Raw genomic sequence first — 18,304 nt, 5'->3', positions numbered from 1 at the left:
CCTATCTGGTGGGGCCTGAATAAACGGTGCCAACATGACTCCATCACTCCATCCACTCAGGAAAGAGAGCCCACATGAGAAGGGCAGAGCACTCAGAGTTTTGAGACACGGGGGGCCTACTTTAGGTCTGGGACACATGGAGCGCTGCCACAATGCCTTACTCTCAATTGCCTTTCTCTCAATTGCCTTAATCTCAATTCTGCTTCTGGGAATTGGGGTCGATCTGCTTACCTTCTGAGCTGTTTCTTCCACCTCTCTTCTCATGGGGCAAGCTGGAGGATGAGGCTGACAGCGCTTCCTAGTAACACCGGGACTGCTACCGTCAATGGAACTCTGACGATGCCCCATGGGCGGCAACCAAAATTGTTTGTACTTACCTTGGAGACCGAGTACCTTGGCCATTGCCCGATGGAGCTGTCCTTTGCAGCTATAGAAATGTCTTGTTCTGGTTCAACCCTCGGCCACCACCTACACAGCCGGACATCAGAAATTGTTTTTCACGGTTCTTCTTGGCTTATCTGTCTTTCACACTGACTGCTTGGTTCCCCCTGATGGACTTTCCCCCTCCTGCCTGCCTTGACTCTATTGGCATTCCCCTCCCCTGTTTTCCTTTCCCCCTCTCTGTTACGCTTGCACTAGTTATGCATAGTACTGTGTTACTTTAGCTTCATCATGTGTTCTTATGTGCTATTCACTAGTAACTCTTGTTGTTACTATCTACTCACTGTGTAACCTATGTAAAAATGTTGTAACTTGCAACTCGCTGTTCCTTGTGTAAAGCGCTCTGATACCTCTGGGTCTAGCAGTGCTATACAAAACTCAAATAAATAAATAAATGTTCTATTGAACAGTGAGTCATTACAGCTCAGCCTGAAATACATTACAATGAACGGTAATTTTAGTTGCTTAACATACCATACAAAAGTGGGAACTTTCCCCTACCTTTCTGTCTTCATGCAAACCCTTGCAGAGGGTGAAGGAAAGACAAATGAACCTGTACTTTCTGCACAGAACACTGCCAATCCGTCTTCCTTTACCTGGAGCTATGTCTTTAAGTGAAGACATTGCCTCTTGTAGAACAGAAGTTCCCTGCCCTTGCTTTGCCTGAACTGTTACTAACTTCCTCTGCAGAGATTGTATGTATTCTATAAATACTTACCAGTTGCTGTGTAATGGTTCTAATGGAGGGACTGTACCTTTTATGAAGATCTACTCCATTGCGGTCAAGCTCTGCTCACAGAATGACCTGACTTAAAGACAACAGCCGGCTCCTTCCATGGAGAGTCCTACTCACTGCCACACTTACCCTGCAGCTCAATGTGCCCTTAACTTACTGTGTCCATCATAAATAGTGTATTAGCACAACAGCTAATAAAATGGGACTCAATTTCTTTACTCCGTAAGGGAAGAGTAAACATAAAAAGCCCCATTGTCCAAAGATATTTGCTTCAAGATGAGCACCATATAAAAGGTTCGCTCAACTGAACACTTGTACAGCGAGATTGTCCCTTTTTAAGTAATATACAGCACTTGAAGAAAGGGCCTGAATCACATAGGTTGCACACTGTGCTGTTTGTGAGGAACCTGACACAAGAAACAGGAAGCTTGATGGATCTACTTGCCTTTTAGCTTCAATGAAGAAGTTGGAGTCTGGAATATAGATGCTAATCTTTTTTGCTTCTTCGCGTGGTGTCTAGAGGTGGGGAGGGCTGTGAGTCCACTTCATTTAGTAAGGACTGTGATGAAATAGGATTAAAGAGATAATGTATGAGTTCAAATCTGGACAAAGCGAGTGGATGAAGGATGGAACAGAGCAATATATCATATAAAATCCTGTTGGTGCGTGGCATTTAAGAATGTCATCTTCTGCGGAATGTTCTACCACTTCTTCCAGCTCAGGCTAGGCCAGAGGTAGTGCGGGGTCTGATCCTAAGCAGATTGGACTACTGCAACGCACTACTTCTGGAGGCGCCTAAAATGCTGGTGGGCAGGTTGCAGCGGGTCCAGAACATGGCAGCCAAGCTGGCACTATCTCGACCACGAGCTGCCTCTTCTACTCTGGCATTACAAGATCTACATTGGCTGCCGGTTTACCAGCGGATCCTTTTCAAAGCATCCTGTCTTGTTTTTAGAGCTTTACATAGACAGGGCCCAGTGCTGTTACAGAACCTTTTCTCCTGGTATACCACATCTCGGAGCCTGCGCTCCTCGTCGGCGTACTTGGTGTCGGTTCCTAGAATGCAGAGAGTAAGGATGGGCGGACGGTCGTTTAGTTTTGCGGCCGCCAGACTCTGGAACTCCCTCCCGCTCTTGTTAAAAAGCCAGGGTGAATTCCTAGCCTTAAATTAGGGCTGAAAACCCATCTGTTTCCCAGAATAGCCTAACTTTGCATCTGTTTTTAGAGCAGCCTATTTCCGAATCGATAGTTGTGGCTTATATAGTCAAAGCACCAGGATGCCCTTTGGGTGACAGATTAGCGCTATATAAGTATGCCAAATAAATAAATGCTAATAAATAAATCTAGGCTCCAAATCTGGAAGTCATAATTTAAAGAAAATGTGATATTTTGCAGACTTGGAATCCTCGATCAACATTTTTCGAATTATCTGTCTTATTTTATAGTCAAGAACCTACAAAAGGGGTTAACTCAATTGCATGCTTCTATGATGCACTAAAATTAAACCACAACACACCCGCTCACCTTTCGCTAAACCCTCCACTCTTTCAATTGAATTCTTTTCAATTCAAAACAAATCGAATCAAATCAGCTCAGGCAAGTAGATATAGTCATATTTCAAGATTCATTAAAGGTTCATTTGAGCCCATTATAATTTCATTAAAATCATCTTTCGCTGTAAATTGTGTAACTTGGAATGAAAACACGTCCTCCGTTCTAGACGGTTCGTGCTGAAATTCCTCTGCCTGTGTTTTCTTGGTTTATTTATATGTGGGATTTCCGGTGCCCTTTTGCCATAGAACTTTATTAAAATGTATAGGAGTTTGTACATTAGGATCAGCTAAAAAAAGAAAAGAACAAGGAAAGACGGAACAAGAAAAAGGAAGTAATAGCAAGATGCAGGAAAAAAGGAATTAATAGCATGTAAATTAACATGACGCAGTGACAATCATCACTTTATGGTCCATAACATTTTCTAGGCTTGGCAGCTGCTTTCAAAACAGGATGGGTTGCCAATGTGGAAAAATACCCAAATGATCCCCTTCTAGTGGCAGCCTACTTTGGTGAGGAGTACATTTTTCCAGGCTGATCGTGGGTTCCAGTCTGGCGTTGAGACCAATGTCTGGCCCCTCAGTTATTAAAAACATGGAGCCTGATTGAGAGTTTATCTAGGGGGTTTCTCCATCACAAACGTAATGGATTTCTTACTTGCCTTATTTCAAGTGCTGTTGAATTTGACATGGCCTTAGAGCACGCCGGAGTGCCTCTACTGGACATTAAAGGCCCGCTCCAATGTAACAGGCTCAAGCTGAAGGCGAGAGCCATTAACAAGGGAGTGGACCTTTAACGGTTGGTAGATTTGGCTCTAAGGCTATTAGACCATTCCTCCCTTAGAAGGCACAATGTTCTAATTAGTAAAAACAAACGCCTTTCGGAGCCCAAGGGGGTTTAAATCCCCTTGGGATCTGAGAGGTCTTTTTTTCACAGCAACAGCTGTGAACAAAGTCAAACATTGGAATGTGGGAGCTCTGGGCTTCTACCAGTCATTAGAAGCCCCGAGCACTCCATTGGTTTTTTTAATGGATCTCCCATCATTCTAATATTCTTTTTTTTTTTTTTGCAGAGTTTTATATAGCGCGAACTAGACCCGAACTGAATCAGGTATCAGAGCGCTTTACATAGCACCAGTTATGTTACAAGAGGACACGCATTCATTTTTAGGCACGGGGAGATTAAGTGATTTGCCCAGAATCACAGGAGGTTTTTGGCGTCATCACAGGAGGTTTTTGGCGTCGTTACCGAGGCTCGAACCCAGATCCCCAGGTCCAAGGTCGAGCGCCCTAGCCGTTAGGCCAACTCCTCTCCCCAGTAAAGTAGAGTGGATGGGATATCTGTCTCAAATGTGATAAAGTAACATGTCCATGAAACTCTAACTCCGATCTGTAGTTCACAGCAAATACAGATGTTAAAAAGCATATCGTCATAGCCAAGGCAATGATGAGCGGTTCTTAAAATATTTTTGAAATTGAGAACGATTATTGATTAATACATTTTAAAGCATTCTATGAGCTCTTCTTTTCTAACCAGCCTGATTTATTTTTCTTCCCATTGGTAGATCCAGTTCATGGGCCCCAGACTGTTGATGTGGTGGAGATCCGCTCCCGGCAGCTGACCCTGCAGTGGGAGCCCTTTGGCTATGCCGTGACCCGGTGTCACAGCTACAACCTGACAGTGCAGTACCAATATATCTTCAATCAGCAGAGGTTTGAAGCTGAGGAGATCATCCAGACATCTTCTCACTACACTCTTAGGGGATTGCGTCCATTTATGACCATTCGGGTCAAGCTGGTGCTGTCCAATCCAGAAGGGAAAATGGAAAGTGAGGAGCTCGTGGTCCAGACTGAGGAAGATGGTGAGACCTTAAACTGTATTCTATATAAATCCCTTATGAGGCATTATAGAATGCATTCCCATGAATACTTTATAAGCTGTTTAACCTCTTTAGTTCACCATTTCAAGTGTTCTCCTATACACTTGCAACAGTTCACTTATTCTGCTTTTGCTGTGTATATGTACTTCACCCACTGAGCCCCGGCTGTGTTCTCAGTCACTGTGCTTTAACATGCACTTGGGCCACTGTTTCAATGCAAGGGACTTGGACCACTGTGACTTTAATATTTCTTTTTGCTAACCACCATCTCTTGAGTGTTTCACTGTCTTTGCTTCAACTCTGTAAGTCACCCATGAACCTCTACCATTAATTCCATCTACTGTGCACCTGCCATCAAATCACCAGTGCTCTTCTCGTGCATCCACATCTGTGCCAATAGATGGCGCTCCTCGCACTGTATGCTTCCCATATACTCCACTCTGTGTTTGGAAAGTGGAGCACTCTCTATTTTTTTTTTTAATAATCAGAATCTAATAAGTTAATCAAGCGTGCTACAATGGTGGACATGTTGTCTAGCATGTCACATATTACACAAACAGAATTCAAGTACTTGTACTTGACCACTGTGCACTGTTGCTATGAGCAGATGCTTCCAATATAACACAAAAATTTCGCTTAATACATCTTAAATAAACATGTTATATACATATCTTCATCAACATATTCAAAAACAGTTTTCCAAAGAAATAACTTTTTCAGAGAAAAAACTTCAACATAATTTATTATGTTTTATATCATAGAAAATACATTGCTTCTGAGAGATATATCAAGTTTTCTGTTCAACATCCATACCCAATGCATTTCGGGCCCAACGACCCTTCTTCGGGGGCTTAAATCTACAAATAACAGAAAAAATACCATGAAAACAATGTGCAGGGAGTATCAGTCTCCTTTCAGTTAATTAATTGTCAAGTCCTTAGATGCCATATACTCCACCCACTGCACCCCTATCGTATACTCCTTCCACTCTTTGGCTACTATGTATTGCGGCCATCAAACCCCTGCCATTTCCTCCATGTACCATTCTTCCTCAGCGTACTTCTGCCTTTTTTGCCCTACCACATACTATGCCCATCTAAACATGTCCTTCAACGAGAGTGATACTGTGCTTTGACTTTTTTCTTCACCGACTTTTTGCATTATTATACTGTACTCAGTGGCGGCTCGCTGTGGGAGTGCTGCGGGGTGGTGGGGTGGGGAGGGGATAGGGTGGGGGTTGTGGAGTCAGACATACGACATCCACGAGTAAGGTAAGTAAATAAATAAATAAAACTATTAACCTTGCGCCCGCTGCATCGCCAACTCGGCTATGCAGCGAGCGCAAGGTAAATAGTTACCTTGCTCGCGGAAGTCATATGTAAGACTCCACTACCCTACCCCCACCCTGCCGCTCCCCCGCCCCACCCAACCACCCCGCAGCACTCCCATAGCGAACCGCCACTGACTGTACTTATGCTCCTGCTGGCTTGCTTTACCCCCTCTTCAGCTCTTCTATCATTGTAACATTCTGTACTTTAATATGGACTTCATCCTTTCCAATGAACTCAGTCATTCTGGATTCACACAGTCATTCTGGATTCACCTGCAAGTGCTCATTTTCTCTACACCCACAGAGATACTCCACAATACACTAACAGCAAAATATAAATTTACACCAAGATACCAATCCTATGCTGATCAAGAAACACCCTAGTGGCCCAAAAAGCCATATCTAGGGCTGTGTGTAAATGTTTCAAGCATGTGCTATGAAAGAAAATCGGAAAATTGCATCAGGTGATCAGCGGCCGATTTGTTACGATTTTATTCCGCTATGCATGCTCCGCCTCCCTTGAACAATCTCCCGCTCCAGGATGCTCTTGAGGGAGAGATCAGTGGACAGAAATGGTACTGTAGAAGACTCAACCCTTCTACCTAAACGGTATATGGCAGGGAGATAAGCTAAAACAGTCCATACCTGTAGCCGACCCGGCCTATTGGCCCAAGCCGGCCTATTGGCCATGATTCGAAATGAAATATTATGATCATTAAGTCCAGGCCACAAAACTGCTTCTGCAGATTGGGCTTTCTGGGTGGGCGGCAGAGGATCTGGACGTGGAGATATGATGGGTTCAAAATGGGAGACTGAGGTGGACATTTACTGAGTGGCACCAGTCCCACCATTGCGCTGAGCATCCCATTATTTGTTTTATTATTAAGGATTATACTAGTGATTCATAGTTGAGAAATAAATATGCACAGTTGTGATCCAGTTAGCATAGCAAATTGCTCATGCCTGGCTACATGTTCAAAGGACGCCTTCAATTTACAGCTATTCGTAAAAGGACAATGTGCTCTGTATTAACATCCACACCAATATCTGCTACTTCAATATCAACTAAAAACTTTTAGGAAACCCTTCTTCTACTCACTAAACCACCAGTAAGTGATTTAGGTGCACTAGTGCAGATGTCCTATCAATATATTCATTCATCTGCTCCACAATCAATTGAAGCTACTTCACTTCACTCACCATGATGTTTGTTCAGCGCATGCTTATGGTCTCCTTTTTGATAGTCAGAACCTGCTAAACTTGCTCTCAACTTCTACCTCTGTGTGCCTCCACTTATGTTCCCTCTGTTTGCCTTTAGTCTCATCATCATACATTTAGATCTGAATGAAATGTAGATTAAGCTGCTAAGATTTGTGTAGTTCGCTGATTTCGAGTTATGCAAAATTCGTGCAATTTCTTGAATTCCACAATTCACAATTTGCCTCAATTTTTGCACACAGGAGATTCGTTCATATTGAAAATGCCCAAAAACATGTTCTTCTGGAACCAGTCTCCAAATGACATTTTGCAATAAGTGTTCAAGTAACGTATGAGGTCCTCTAAGAAACTAAGATACTGGCAAACCACATTTTCCTCTAAAAGTGTAACATTGAGCAATTTGTGAAATTGTTAGGGAATTTCATGTACTTTTGCACAAAAAAATGTGATTTTGCACAGCCTTGCCGACTATCTCAGGTAGTACTCAGCTTCATGCACACTAGCTTAAACTTTACTGATTCTATGTTTGCCAAGGTCATTTCCCTTATGCACTGGCTAAGGATTGGATGCACACTACACTTGAATTTACTTTACCCTGGCCATCAATGAACATCTTCCAGTCTGCCCCTGCTCTTGGTCCTGTACTATACACCAGGGCTGCTGAAAGGCAAAGTTATCTTTACTCTTAATAAGTCCTGTCTGCAACAATGCCCATGAGAATTCGGCCTTGCCCAGACTACCAGCTTGCACGACCTTAACTCTCCATTGGAGCTGCCCGCCACAACATTCTTGATCGACCTTCATCACTCGCCTCTCTCGTCAGAGGGCCTGCCTGCATTATTTGTACCCACAGAACATCTGCCTGACAACAGATATCCAAATCCACACCCAAATCCTCTGTCTGTGGTCCTAACTCCCCCAATCAAGTTGGGGATGTGGTGGAAGAGTTGAAGTGAATGATCGCCTCTGCAGTGTGACCCCCATATGCCGGTGTGGCACTGAGGGAGTCCCTTCTCTCTTCAGGGCGTGGTGCACCGCCCTGCTGCTCTGCCCAACTGCCCCCAGATTAGAAGGGCTACATGCATTTCTCCCTCTTTCAAGGGGCAATCAGGGAAACAGCCTTACTGGTCACCGAACATGCAGTGATGCTGAGGTGGGCGCAAATCTGAATTCTGTCAATATGGGGTAGAAAGTCCTTATACTGGGCACAATATATGGTTATTCTGAGTGGGAATCTTTGTGGCTTCTCTATGTGTGAGGTTGGCACTTCGCTGAGCACGGAATACTTGGTGACACCGCATCTGTCTAGGTTCTTTCTGTATGCTGTAGGTACTTTAAACACACTCTCTCACCTACACATGAAGACACCCCCCACACACATTGACATGCACATAGGTATTCACGCAGGGCGGCTTTAGCGCTGGTGGCACCCAGTGCGACAATTTTTTTTAGCGCCCCCACACCCTATAACTGCCTCCTCGGATTCTCTTACTACCACCAGGCAAAAGTGCCCCTCATGTGTCCAATCATACCACAGGTCAGCGCCCGGTGCGGCCGCACCAGTCGCACTGCCCTAAAGTCGGCTCTGTATTCACAGGCTTTTCAGCGCAAGACAAACACCGAGTCACTACCTACGCCGGCGTATGCTCCAGGGCGAATGCCTTTTTTTTTGGGCTGGGGTGAAGCTCACCCCCCAACTACCCCTGCTTACCTTCCCACCCTGCCCACTGAAAGTTCACCACCTCAAACTGCAGCGCCTTTTAATTGGACGCTGCAGTGCAGGTGGGGAAGTGTCAGTCGGATTTAAAAACGCAGTGAAAAACCCGCATTCGGCACAAGCTCATTCACATGCTCACTCACACACATGCACTCACACAAGCGCTCACTCTTGTCTCTTGTCCCAGAAATTCTGCAAGAAAAGATAGTCAAGATGGGCTACGTCAGATATTCTACTGTGACTCTCTCTGCATGGATGGGGGTAAAGGAGTTAATGGAATAACTACATTTGTTTTCACAAGGGAGTTACATTTGTTTTCACTTGGGAGTATTAAGTATGCACAAAGCACCAAGCACCAGAGGCGAATGCAGCATTTGCATGGAGAAATCTCACCACGATGAGGGCAATTATATACTGGTATGATAATTAGTTGAGGCGAATAGTGCATTACAACCTGTCTAAAATCAACATGTAACTTTGGACTTGTGCACCTCATGTTAATATGTGCATAAAGGGTGCATACATGCAATACAGACCCGGCAAGCAAAGAACAATTCTTACGTTTTGTTTTTGTTTTTTTGTTTCTCTTGCAGCACAAACCATGATTTGTGATTTGCGCAGATAATGTTTCTTTTCACACCTTGTCTCACAGCCTGTTAGCTCAAGAACTATTTAGGTCAAGAGAAGTTTGGTTTCGGTTATTATCAATTTAGTGAGATTTTCTCTCACGCTCTACTCTGGACACTCACTCCTCCTCTGACCCTTCCGAACTTTGCCTCGCGTAAACAGGCTATTGGACTATTTCCTTCAGTCGGTGTCATATAACAATTTGATGACACTGTAAGTGTAACTCTATTTATATAGCGCTTACTGCCCCTGACGAAGCGTCGAGGCGCTTTTCGGTGCATCATAGAATGTGTGCTGGAACTCGCCGTCACTGGACGTCCTTCTTTCAGGACTTTTATGACAACTAGGCTAGCCACTATTGATTTACAAAATAGATTGGCCCCATACTTCCTCTTTGGAAACCTTCGCGCAGCTATCTAACAACTTGTAGCAAAAGGTCAAAAAATACTCTGACATCGCCTCTGTGCAGCTTCTTCGAACAGTGCAATAGTTACTCTTGGATAATAACATCAATGTATCGTTAACAGCGATTAAGATACAAACAAATGATACATTGTAATGCCGTAGTATGTAAAACTCTGTTATTTCTCACTGCGGTGTAAATGCTGCAGGTTTTAGCCTTGATTCATCCGCTTGATTGACAGACTGACAGTGCCATATCGCAGGCGCGCGCCTGTATTTTTTTTATCTCATATCCAAGCGTCGAATCCCCCCCCTCTCTCCCTCCACCCGCACGCCCTGCATCCGCACGTGCCACCGTCAGCTGCAGAGGTTCCGACAGGCCCGGCGCGCGATAGGGAAATTCAGGCAGTCTGCTTACTGTCACCCGCCATCAGTGAGTTGGCCCCAGGTACAGAGAGAGAAGGAACGCGTAAGAGTTATGTTCGCAGACGGGTATGTCGAGCGTCAAAGCTGCGCGGTTTCAGCTGTGAGCGCAGTTAGCAGCACGAGACCATCCCCTCTGTCCAGAAATAGTTCGTCATTGAGATCCCTCCTTGTCAAGGCCTCGCGTTTGAGGATTCACGCGCCATCACTCATCCTGTATTGGCGCCGAAGGCTGCAGAATTAGGTGTGCTGAGGACGGGAAAAGTGGAAAGGGAGATTGGGCTGTGCATGGGGAACTGAAGGGCCCTGTAAGGCGAGGGGATGGAAGGACGATGGGTGTACGACGGCAGTAGCAAAATAAGTAATGCAAGAGGTAGAGGTGCAAGAGCCAAAAAAATAAAAGTGAGAGCCGAGCCAAGGGACTGACAAAGATTTTAGAGCCCAAGTACGAGCCGAGCACTCAAAATAGGTGTTATGTAAATCATATACCAAATTAGGTAAAATATGATAGTCTCTTTATTTCTTCATAGTTCAAAAAAAGTTATTTCCTTAACACATGGAAGCTTCAACATTAATAAGGCACAATACAGCACTGCATTGGGAAGTGCTTAGTATCAGAAATAGTTTTGAATAACAGGTAGTCTGAACCCACATATTTTAAAATATTTTCACACTCGATAATGAAGAAAAAGTATTTTGGTGAAATGAAATATTTGCCTAACCATAGAATTCAAGCAGGGTGGCCATGATGTTTCCAGACTTTATGGTTTCACTCTGAAAAAACCAGACAGTAAAGGGGTATCTATATGTCTTTCCTTATGTCAAAGCTATGTTTTACCTATTAGTGCATTATTCAGCTCTTTTAAAATGTAGTTCGAACTCTACCCAAAGGTACTGGAGCGCTTTACATGAGTACCCGTTACATTACACAAGGCCACATACATTGTTTATAGGCATGGGAAGATTAACCGCATGCGTGCGGCGTCTTTTCCCGCTGTACGCGGCGTTTTTGAAAAACGCGCGTTACATGACGAGCTCAGCTCGTCATCAGCGTGCGAGCGGCGCAACTCATGACGAGCTGAGCTCGTCATGAGCGCCGAAGTGGTTAAGTGAATTGGCCAGAATCAAATGATTTTGAGCTGAGATTAGGACTAGTACCTTGTTCCCGAATTCCATAGTCGGCCGCTATGGCCATTACAACACAACCCGGGTAGAAGGAGGGAGGCAGAAACACCATGAAAGCTAGGCTTGTTATAGGCTTGAGGTTCCAACAGGACCGAGAGCCAGGCTTCAGCCTTGAGCCTAGCTCGGCCTTTCAGTGGCTCGCCCACCTTTAAAAAGGAGGGACCTGTAAGTGGGTGTTCGGAGTGGAATCACCAATGGAAGGGTGTTTTCTGACATGCACAGTCATCTAAAATGCACGGGGTTCTGTGTGAGCCAAATGTCAGGCACAGGCCTGTTGAGATGTTCACTGTGATCCAACCCTGAGTCTTTGTAGGCAAAGAGCAACAGGAATATTGTGGAAAAATTGCCCTTTCCCTGGATATCTGGAAATCTCAGTGTTAGACCTGTTAGTCTTAGGGTGGTCTTCCCCCAAACCGTTTTTGCCTTCCTCCATTTTTGGCTGCTCTCGTTTTTGCTGGCCTTAGGAATCAAAAGACACACAGATGATGGACGGAATGCAGAGCTAATCAAGCATTCACCCCCAGTCAATATATCTGGAATAAATCCATTGTTCCATTGCTCACCATGCCACCCGAGTTTAGACCCAGCCATATGCAAATCAGTCTTGACCCTGTGCCATATGGGAACAGCCAGGGCGGAACTGCCAAGCCAGGTCCTCCCTGGACCGGAAACAAGCATCCTGGGACCAGTTTCGGGGCATTATCCCTCATCAGCCAGGCTAGCTTGAATCCAGTGGTACAGTGAGCCCAGGACCCACGTCTGGGCATACCCGGCGCACGTGAGAAAGGAAAAGACAAACACATGATGGATGAAAAGCAGAGCCAATCAAATTCACCCCCAGTCAATAGAGCTGGGTTAAATCCATTGTTCTTTTGCTACCCAAGCCACCCCATTTTAGACTCAGCCATAGGCAAATCAGTTTTGACTCTGTGCCTCATCGGAACAGTCCAGACCAAGTTGCCAAGCCATGTCCTCCCTAGAACGGAAACAAGCATCCTGGGACCAGTTTCAGGGCATCACCCCATATCAGCCAGGCTAGCTTGAATCCAGTGACAGTGAGCCCGAGACCCACGTCTGGGGATAATTGACGCAGTTAGGGAGAGAAAGCCAAAGACACACAGATGATGGACGGAATGCAGGGCAGATCAAACATTCACCCACAGTCAATAGATCTGGGTTAAATCCATCGTTCTTTTGCTCACCATGCCACCCCAGTTTAGACCCAGCCATATGCAATTCAGTCTTGACCCTGTGTGAACAGTCCAGACCGAACTGACAAGCCAGGTCCTCCCTGAACTGAAACAAGCACCTAGCGTTTGAGGATTCACGCGCCATCACTCATCCTGTATTGGCGCCGAAGGCTGCAGAAATAGGTGTGCTGAGGACGGGAAAAGTGGAAAGGGAGATTGGGCTGTGCATGGGGAACTGAAGGGCCCTGTAGGGCGAGGGGATAGAAGGACGATGGGTGTACGACGGCAGTAGCGAAATAAGTAATAAAAGAGGTAGATATGAAAGAGCCAACCAATTAAAAGTGAGAGCCGAGCCAAGGGACTGACTAAGATTTTAGAGGCCAAGTACGAGCCGAGCACTCAAAATAGGTGTTATGTAAATCATATACCAAATCAGGTAAAATATGATAGACTCTTTATCTCTTCATAGTTAAGAAAAAATTATTTCCTTAACACATGGAAGCTTCAACATTAATAGGGCACAATACAGCACTGCATTGGGAAGTGCTTATTATCAGAAATATTTTTGAATAACAGGTAGTCTGAACCCACATAAGCTAAAATGCTTTCACACTCGATAATGAAGAAAAAGTATTTTGGTGAAAGGAAAAATTTGCCTAACCATACAGTTCAAGCAGGGTGGCCATGATGTTTCCAGACTTTATGGTTTCACTCTGAAAAAACCAGACAGTAAATGGGTATCTATATGTCTTTCCTTATGTCAAAGCTATGTTTTACCTATTAGTGCATTATTCAGCTCTTTTAAAATGTAGTTCGAACTCGACCCAAAGGTACTGGAGCGCTTTACATGAGTACCAGTTACATTACACAAGGCCACATACATTGTTTATAGGCATGGGAAGATTAACCGCATGCGTGCGGCGGCTTTTCCCGCTGTACGCGGCGTTTTTGAAAAACGCGCATTACATGACGAGCTCAGCTCGTCATCAGCGTGCGAGCGGCGCAACTCATGACGAGCTGAGCTCGTCATGAGTGCCGAAGTGGTTAAGTGAATTGGCCAGAATCAAATGATTTTGAGCTGAGATTAGGACTAGTACCTTGTTCCCGAATTCCATAGTCGGCCGCTATGGCCATTACAACACAACCCGGGTAGAAGGAGGGAGGCAGAAACACCATGAAAGCTAGGCTTGTTATAGGCTTGAGGTTCCAATAGGACCGAGAGCCAGGCTTCAGCCTTGAGCCTAGCTCGGCCTTTCAGTGGCTCACCCACCTTTAAAAAGGAGGGACCTGTAAGTGGGTGTTCGGAGTGGAATCACCAATGGAAGGGTGTTTTCTGACATGCACAGTCATCTAAAATGCACGGGGTTCTGTGTGAGCCAAATGTCAGGCTCAGGCCTGTTGAGATGTTCACTGTGATCCAACCCTGAGTCTTTGTAGGCAAAGAGCAACAGGAATATTGTGGAAAAATTGCCCTTTCCCTGGATATCTGGAAATCTCAGTGTTAGACCTGTTAGTCTTAGGGTGGTCTTCCCCCAAACCGTTTTTGCCTTCCTCCATTTTTGGCTGCTCTCGTTTTTGCTGGCCTTAGGAATCAAAAGACACACAGATGATGGACAGAATGCAGAGCTAACCAAGCATTCACCCCCAGTCAATAGATCTGGAATAAATCCATTGTTCCATTGCTCACCATTCCACCCGAGTATAGACCCAGCCATATGCAAATCAGTCTTGACCCTGTACCATATGGGAAGAGCCAGGACGGAACTGCCAAGCCAGGTCCTCCCTGGACCGGAAACAAGCATCCTGGGACCAGTTTCGGGGCATTATCCCTCATCAGCCAGGCTAGCTTGAATCCAGTGGTACAGTGAGCCCAGGACCCACGTCTGGGCATACCCGGCGCACGCGAGAAAGGAAAAGACACACTCATGATGGATGAAAAGCAGAGCCAATCAAACATTCACCCCCAGTCAATAGATCTGGTTTAAACCCATTGTTCTTTTGATAACCATGCCACCCCATTTTAGACTCAGCCATACGCAAATAAGTTTTGACTCTGTGCCAAATCGGAACAGTCCAGACCAAATTGCCAAGCCATGTCCTCCCTAGACCGGAAACAAGCATCCTGGGACCAGTTTCAGGGCATCACCCCATATCCGCCAGGCTAGCTTGAATCCTGTGACACAGTGAGCCCGAGACCCACGTCTGGGGATAATTGACGCAGTTATGGAGAGAAAGCCAAAGATACACAGATGATGGACGGAATGCAGAGCAGATCAAACATTCACCCACAGTCAATAGATCTGGGTTAAATCCATCGTTCTTTTGCTCACCATGCCACCCCAGTTTAGACCCAGCCATATGCAATTCAGTCTTGACCCTGTGCCTCATGTGAACAGTCCAGACCGAACTGACAAGCCAGGTACTCCCTGAACTGAAACAAGCATACTGGAACCGGTTTTGGGGCATCACAAACCTGCACACTTCATCACTGCTAACTATCGCTAAAGTGCATGTGCTCACTCCTTAAAACATGGTAACATTGGCTAATCCCCAATTAGCATATTGAATTATTTGCTTGTAAGTCCCTAGTAGAATGCCGCTACATGTGCCCTGGGCCTGTAAATTAAGTGCTAGGGCCTGCAGTACTCACTGTGTCACCCACTTAAGTAGCCCTTTAAACATGTCTATGGGCGACCTTGCAGCCTGTGTGTGCAGTTTTAACTGCCATTTTAACCTAGCAAAACAAACCTTATTGCCTGGCCCAAACCTTCCTTTTTAGTACATATAAGCCATCCTAGGGTTAGCCCTGGATAGACCAGAGGGAATGGTGCAGTATATTTAAAAAGTTGGATTGTACTTTCAAGTTTTACATGTCCTGGTATGGAAAAACTCTTAAATTAGTTTTCCACTACTGCACCGTCTAACTCTCCCATAGGATAACATTGCAGCTACCTTATTACATTTAATAAGCTATAGTTTCCAAATGGTAACAGGTGATCAGATCATGTTCGGTGTCTTTGGAATTATAATGTAAAAGCCTAACTTATTATGAAATGGGATTTTAAATTACAATTTTGAAAATGCCACTTTTAGAAAGTTGCCATTTTCCTGCCTTAGCCATTTAGTCCCTGTAGTCTCTGCCTGGGTCACATGACTGGGTACAGCTGACAGTGAACTTTGTGTATTCGTCCTATACAGCCACACACAAACAGTGAGCTTAGGTCATCACTGGCAGGAAGGGAGGGCAGGTCTGGACCTAGACCTAATTACATTTGAGTGGGCTGTGTCCTGCCGCCACACAAATGGCTGCCTACCACCTGTAGTTAGTCTGGAGATAGGATATCAACGGCAGGATGCCTGGAGACTTCAAAGGGAAACGTCTAGAAGTGGCTCCTCCACTTCAAAGGCATAACTGAGTATATATACTGGACCTCAGACACTAACTGCTCAGTACACGTCTGTGCTGATGAAGGAATGCCTTGGTGGACTGATGCCTTGCTGTGCTGACCTGTTGCCTTCAGCCCTTTTGCCTGGGTGTTTTCACAAGGGACAGCATCTCTTGAGTTTAGAAACCCAGAGTAACCCAGTGGCATAACGACAGGTGAGGGGGCACCTTGCAAGGTACACTGAGGGGCCCGCTAAGGATTTAATCCGGAGTTCTCATGCCTGAGTACAGTGATGTGGGGGGCCCCCTGCACCTCGGGCCGCCCGCACCATGCGGGCTGCATGAGCCTGTGTTATGCCTCTGGAGTAACTCCAAGGACTAGTAGGATGGTCTCCAGACTAGATCCTCAGTGAAAGACTGCTCCAACAATCTTGACCCAGCACCTGGACTCTGTCAACTGTGAGACTACCCTGCCCCGTGGTGCCACCCCGTCCTGGACCCTTGGAGGTGGGTCTAAGGTGCTCTGCTAGCCTCGGTGGATCCAGTGGAACTGCTGATGCATCTCCTTTTCTGTGCAGTGCAACCCCCAGCTGAACCGACACATCACCGTTACTGCATGGATTGGAACCGTAGCAAAGACCCGCATCGCAACCTGCTGTGACATTGAAACCGCCACTGTTTGACACTTCCTTGGCACAGGTCCTCACATCCCTCGTGGATGACAGCTTCGAATATGATGCCAGACTTCTCATGGCAGCCTCGCAGCTCCTCAGAATTGACGCATCAGCCCCAAATGCATGGTGCATCCTCAACTGCAGACTTTGCATTTTATGCCCTGGTTGATAGGATCCCTGATGGTGATGTAGGGCCTCGCACCACAGCCTTCCAGCACTTTCAAACCACTCCATCACTTCGGCTGCATGACGCCTCTTCCATGTGGATCTTCACAATGCTCCACAAACAAGGATATAAGGTAATTTATTCAGCAGGCCTACCTGGGTCCCTGTAGCTGTGTTGTGCTTTATTTGGATTGGCCTGAACATGTGACTTTGTCCTGTCCCGGTGAGACCACTTATACACAGTTGACACTTTATACCTTTTTACACTATTTCACCCAAATATTTAAAATTGAATATCTCCAGTTCTATTGATTGTTTTTTTGTCATTTTAGTCTTGTTTTATTTATTTTAAAATACTCTATTCTTCTAAACTGCGTGGGATCCTTTTGTGGTTTGTTTCAATGTGTTACTGTTTGAAGTATTGCACAAATAATTTACAGACGGCCTCTGAGGTAATTCTGACTGCTCGGTGCCAAGATACCCGAGGGATGAGCCCAGGTTAATTTAGTGTTTGCTTGTGACTTCACCCTGAGAAGAATTGTGGTTGCTGCTTGAGAAGGGTTTCATCTCCCCCTCTACGCTAACCACATTTCTTACACTTTGTTTTGCTTTAGATAAATCCTGCTATGTTTTCAGATGGAATTAAAGAATATGAGGATATTAAGGCATGGCTGGAGCATGTCTGGGTGCAAGTCGTGTTGCATGACACTCTAGCTTACAACTGGGACTCAAGAGCAACTGAAAACATTAACTTATCTTTAGCGGTTTTACGTATTTATCAAGCTACGCTTAAAAAAACAGTTTTGTCACCTGAAAAGCATATGAATTTTTTGGGTGGTAAAGTTTGTTACGTCGAATGATGAGCACCAAGAGCCCAACAACGCAGCAGAGAAGAGTAAATAGTTAACAAAATGTGAAAAGAAGATGGACCAAGAGAGACAAATGATATGGTTAAAGGACACTAATGTGTTGCAGGAGATGAAAAAAGCAATAAACTGCCTGGCAGCTAGGACAAAGAAAAAGCAGATTGCATTCAGGAGCCCTGTGAATATTAAAGATAGAGAGACACTGGGATGAAGGGATAGTTGTGCCGAGAATAGGATGTGGAAAGAAAGTGAGTGGGCTTAATACTGTTACAGCAACTTGAAAAATGAAATCCACTCTAGGCCATGCAGTGCAGCCGGAGTATCCTGAGTTTAAAGCCAGAAAGATCTTTATATGTGGAATTTAGGAGGTCTATCATGAAGTTCAGAAAATGGCAATGTAAATGATAGATCGCAGTGACAGAAGCTGATTATTGCTTAGTCTAGGGGCAGATGTACAAATATCTGGTCACAAAAGGTTGGTTGCAAAACTAATAGATCGGATCCTAAAAATCCGA

General features: G+C 45.1%; 1 protein-coding gene across 1 annotated transcript in view; it reads left to right on the top strand.

The window, feature by feature from the left end:
* PTPRT (protein tyrosine phosphatase receptor type T) overlaps window positions 1-18,304 on the top strand; it is a 1,693,536-nt gene that overhangs the window by 1,004,446 nt on the left and 670,786 nt on the right. The window contains exon 8 of the mRNA XM_078652140.1: window positions 4,293-4,589. Coding sequence (XP_078508266.1) covers window positions 4,293-4,589 — 297 coding nt within the window. The remainder of the gene's footprint in view (window positions 1-4,292; window positions 4,590-18,304) is intronic.

The sequence above is a fragment of the Lissotriton helveticus genome, chromosome 7, assembly GCF_964261635.1.
Source record: "Lissotriton helveticus chromosome 7, aLisHel1.1, whole genome shotgun sequence".
In the NCBI taxonomy this organism is placed as follows: domain Eukaryota; kingdom Metazoa; phylum Chordata; class Amphibia; order Caudata; family Salamandridae; genus Lissotriton; species Lissotriton helveticus.
The sequence above is the reverse complement of the archived record's forward strand: the minus strand, read 5'-3'. Positions and strand labels throughout refer to the sequence as shown.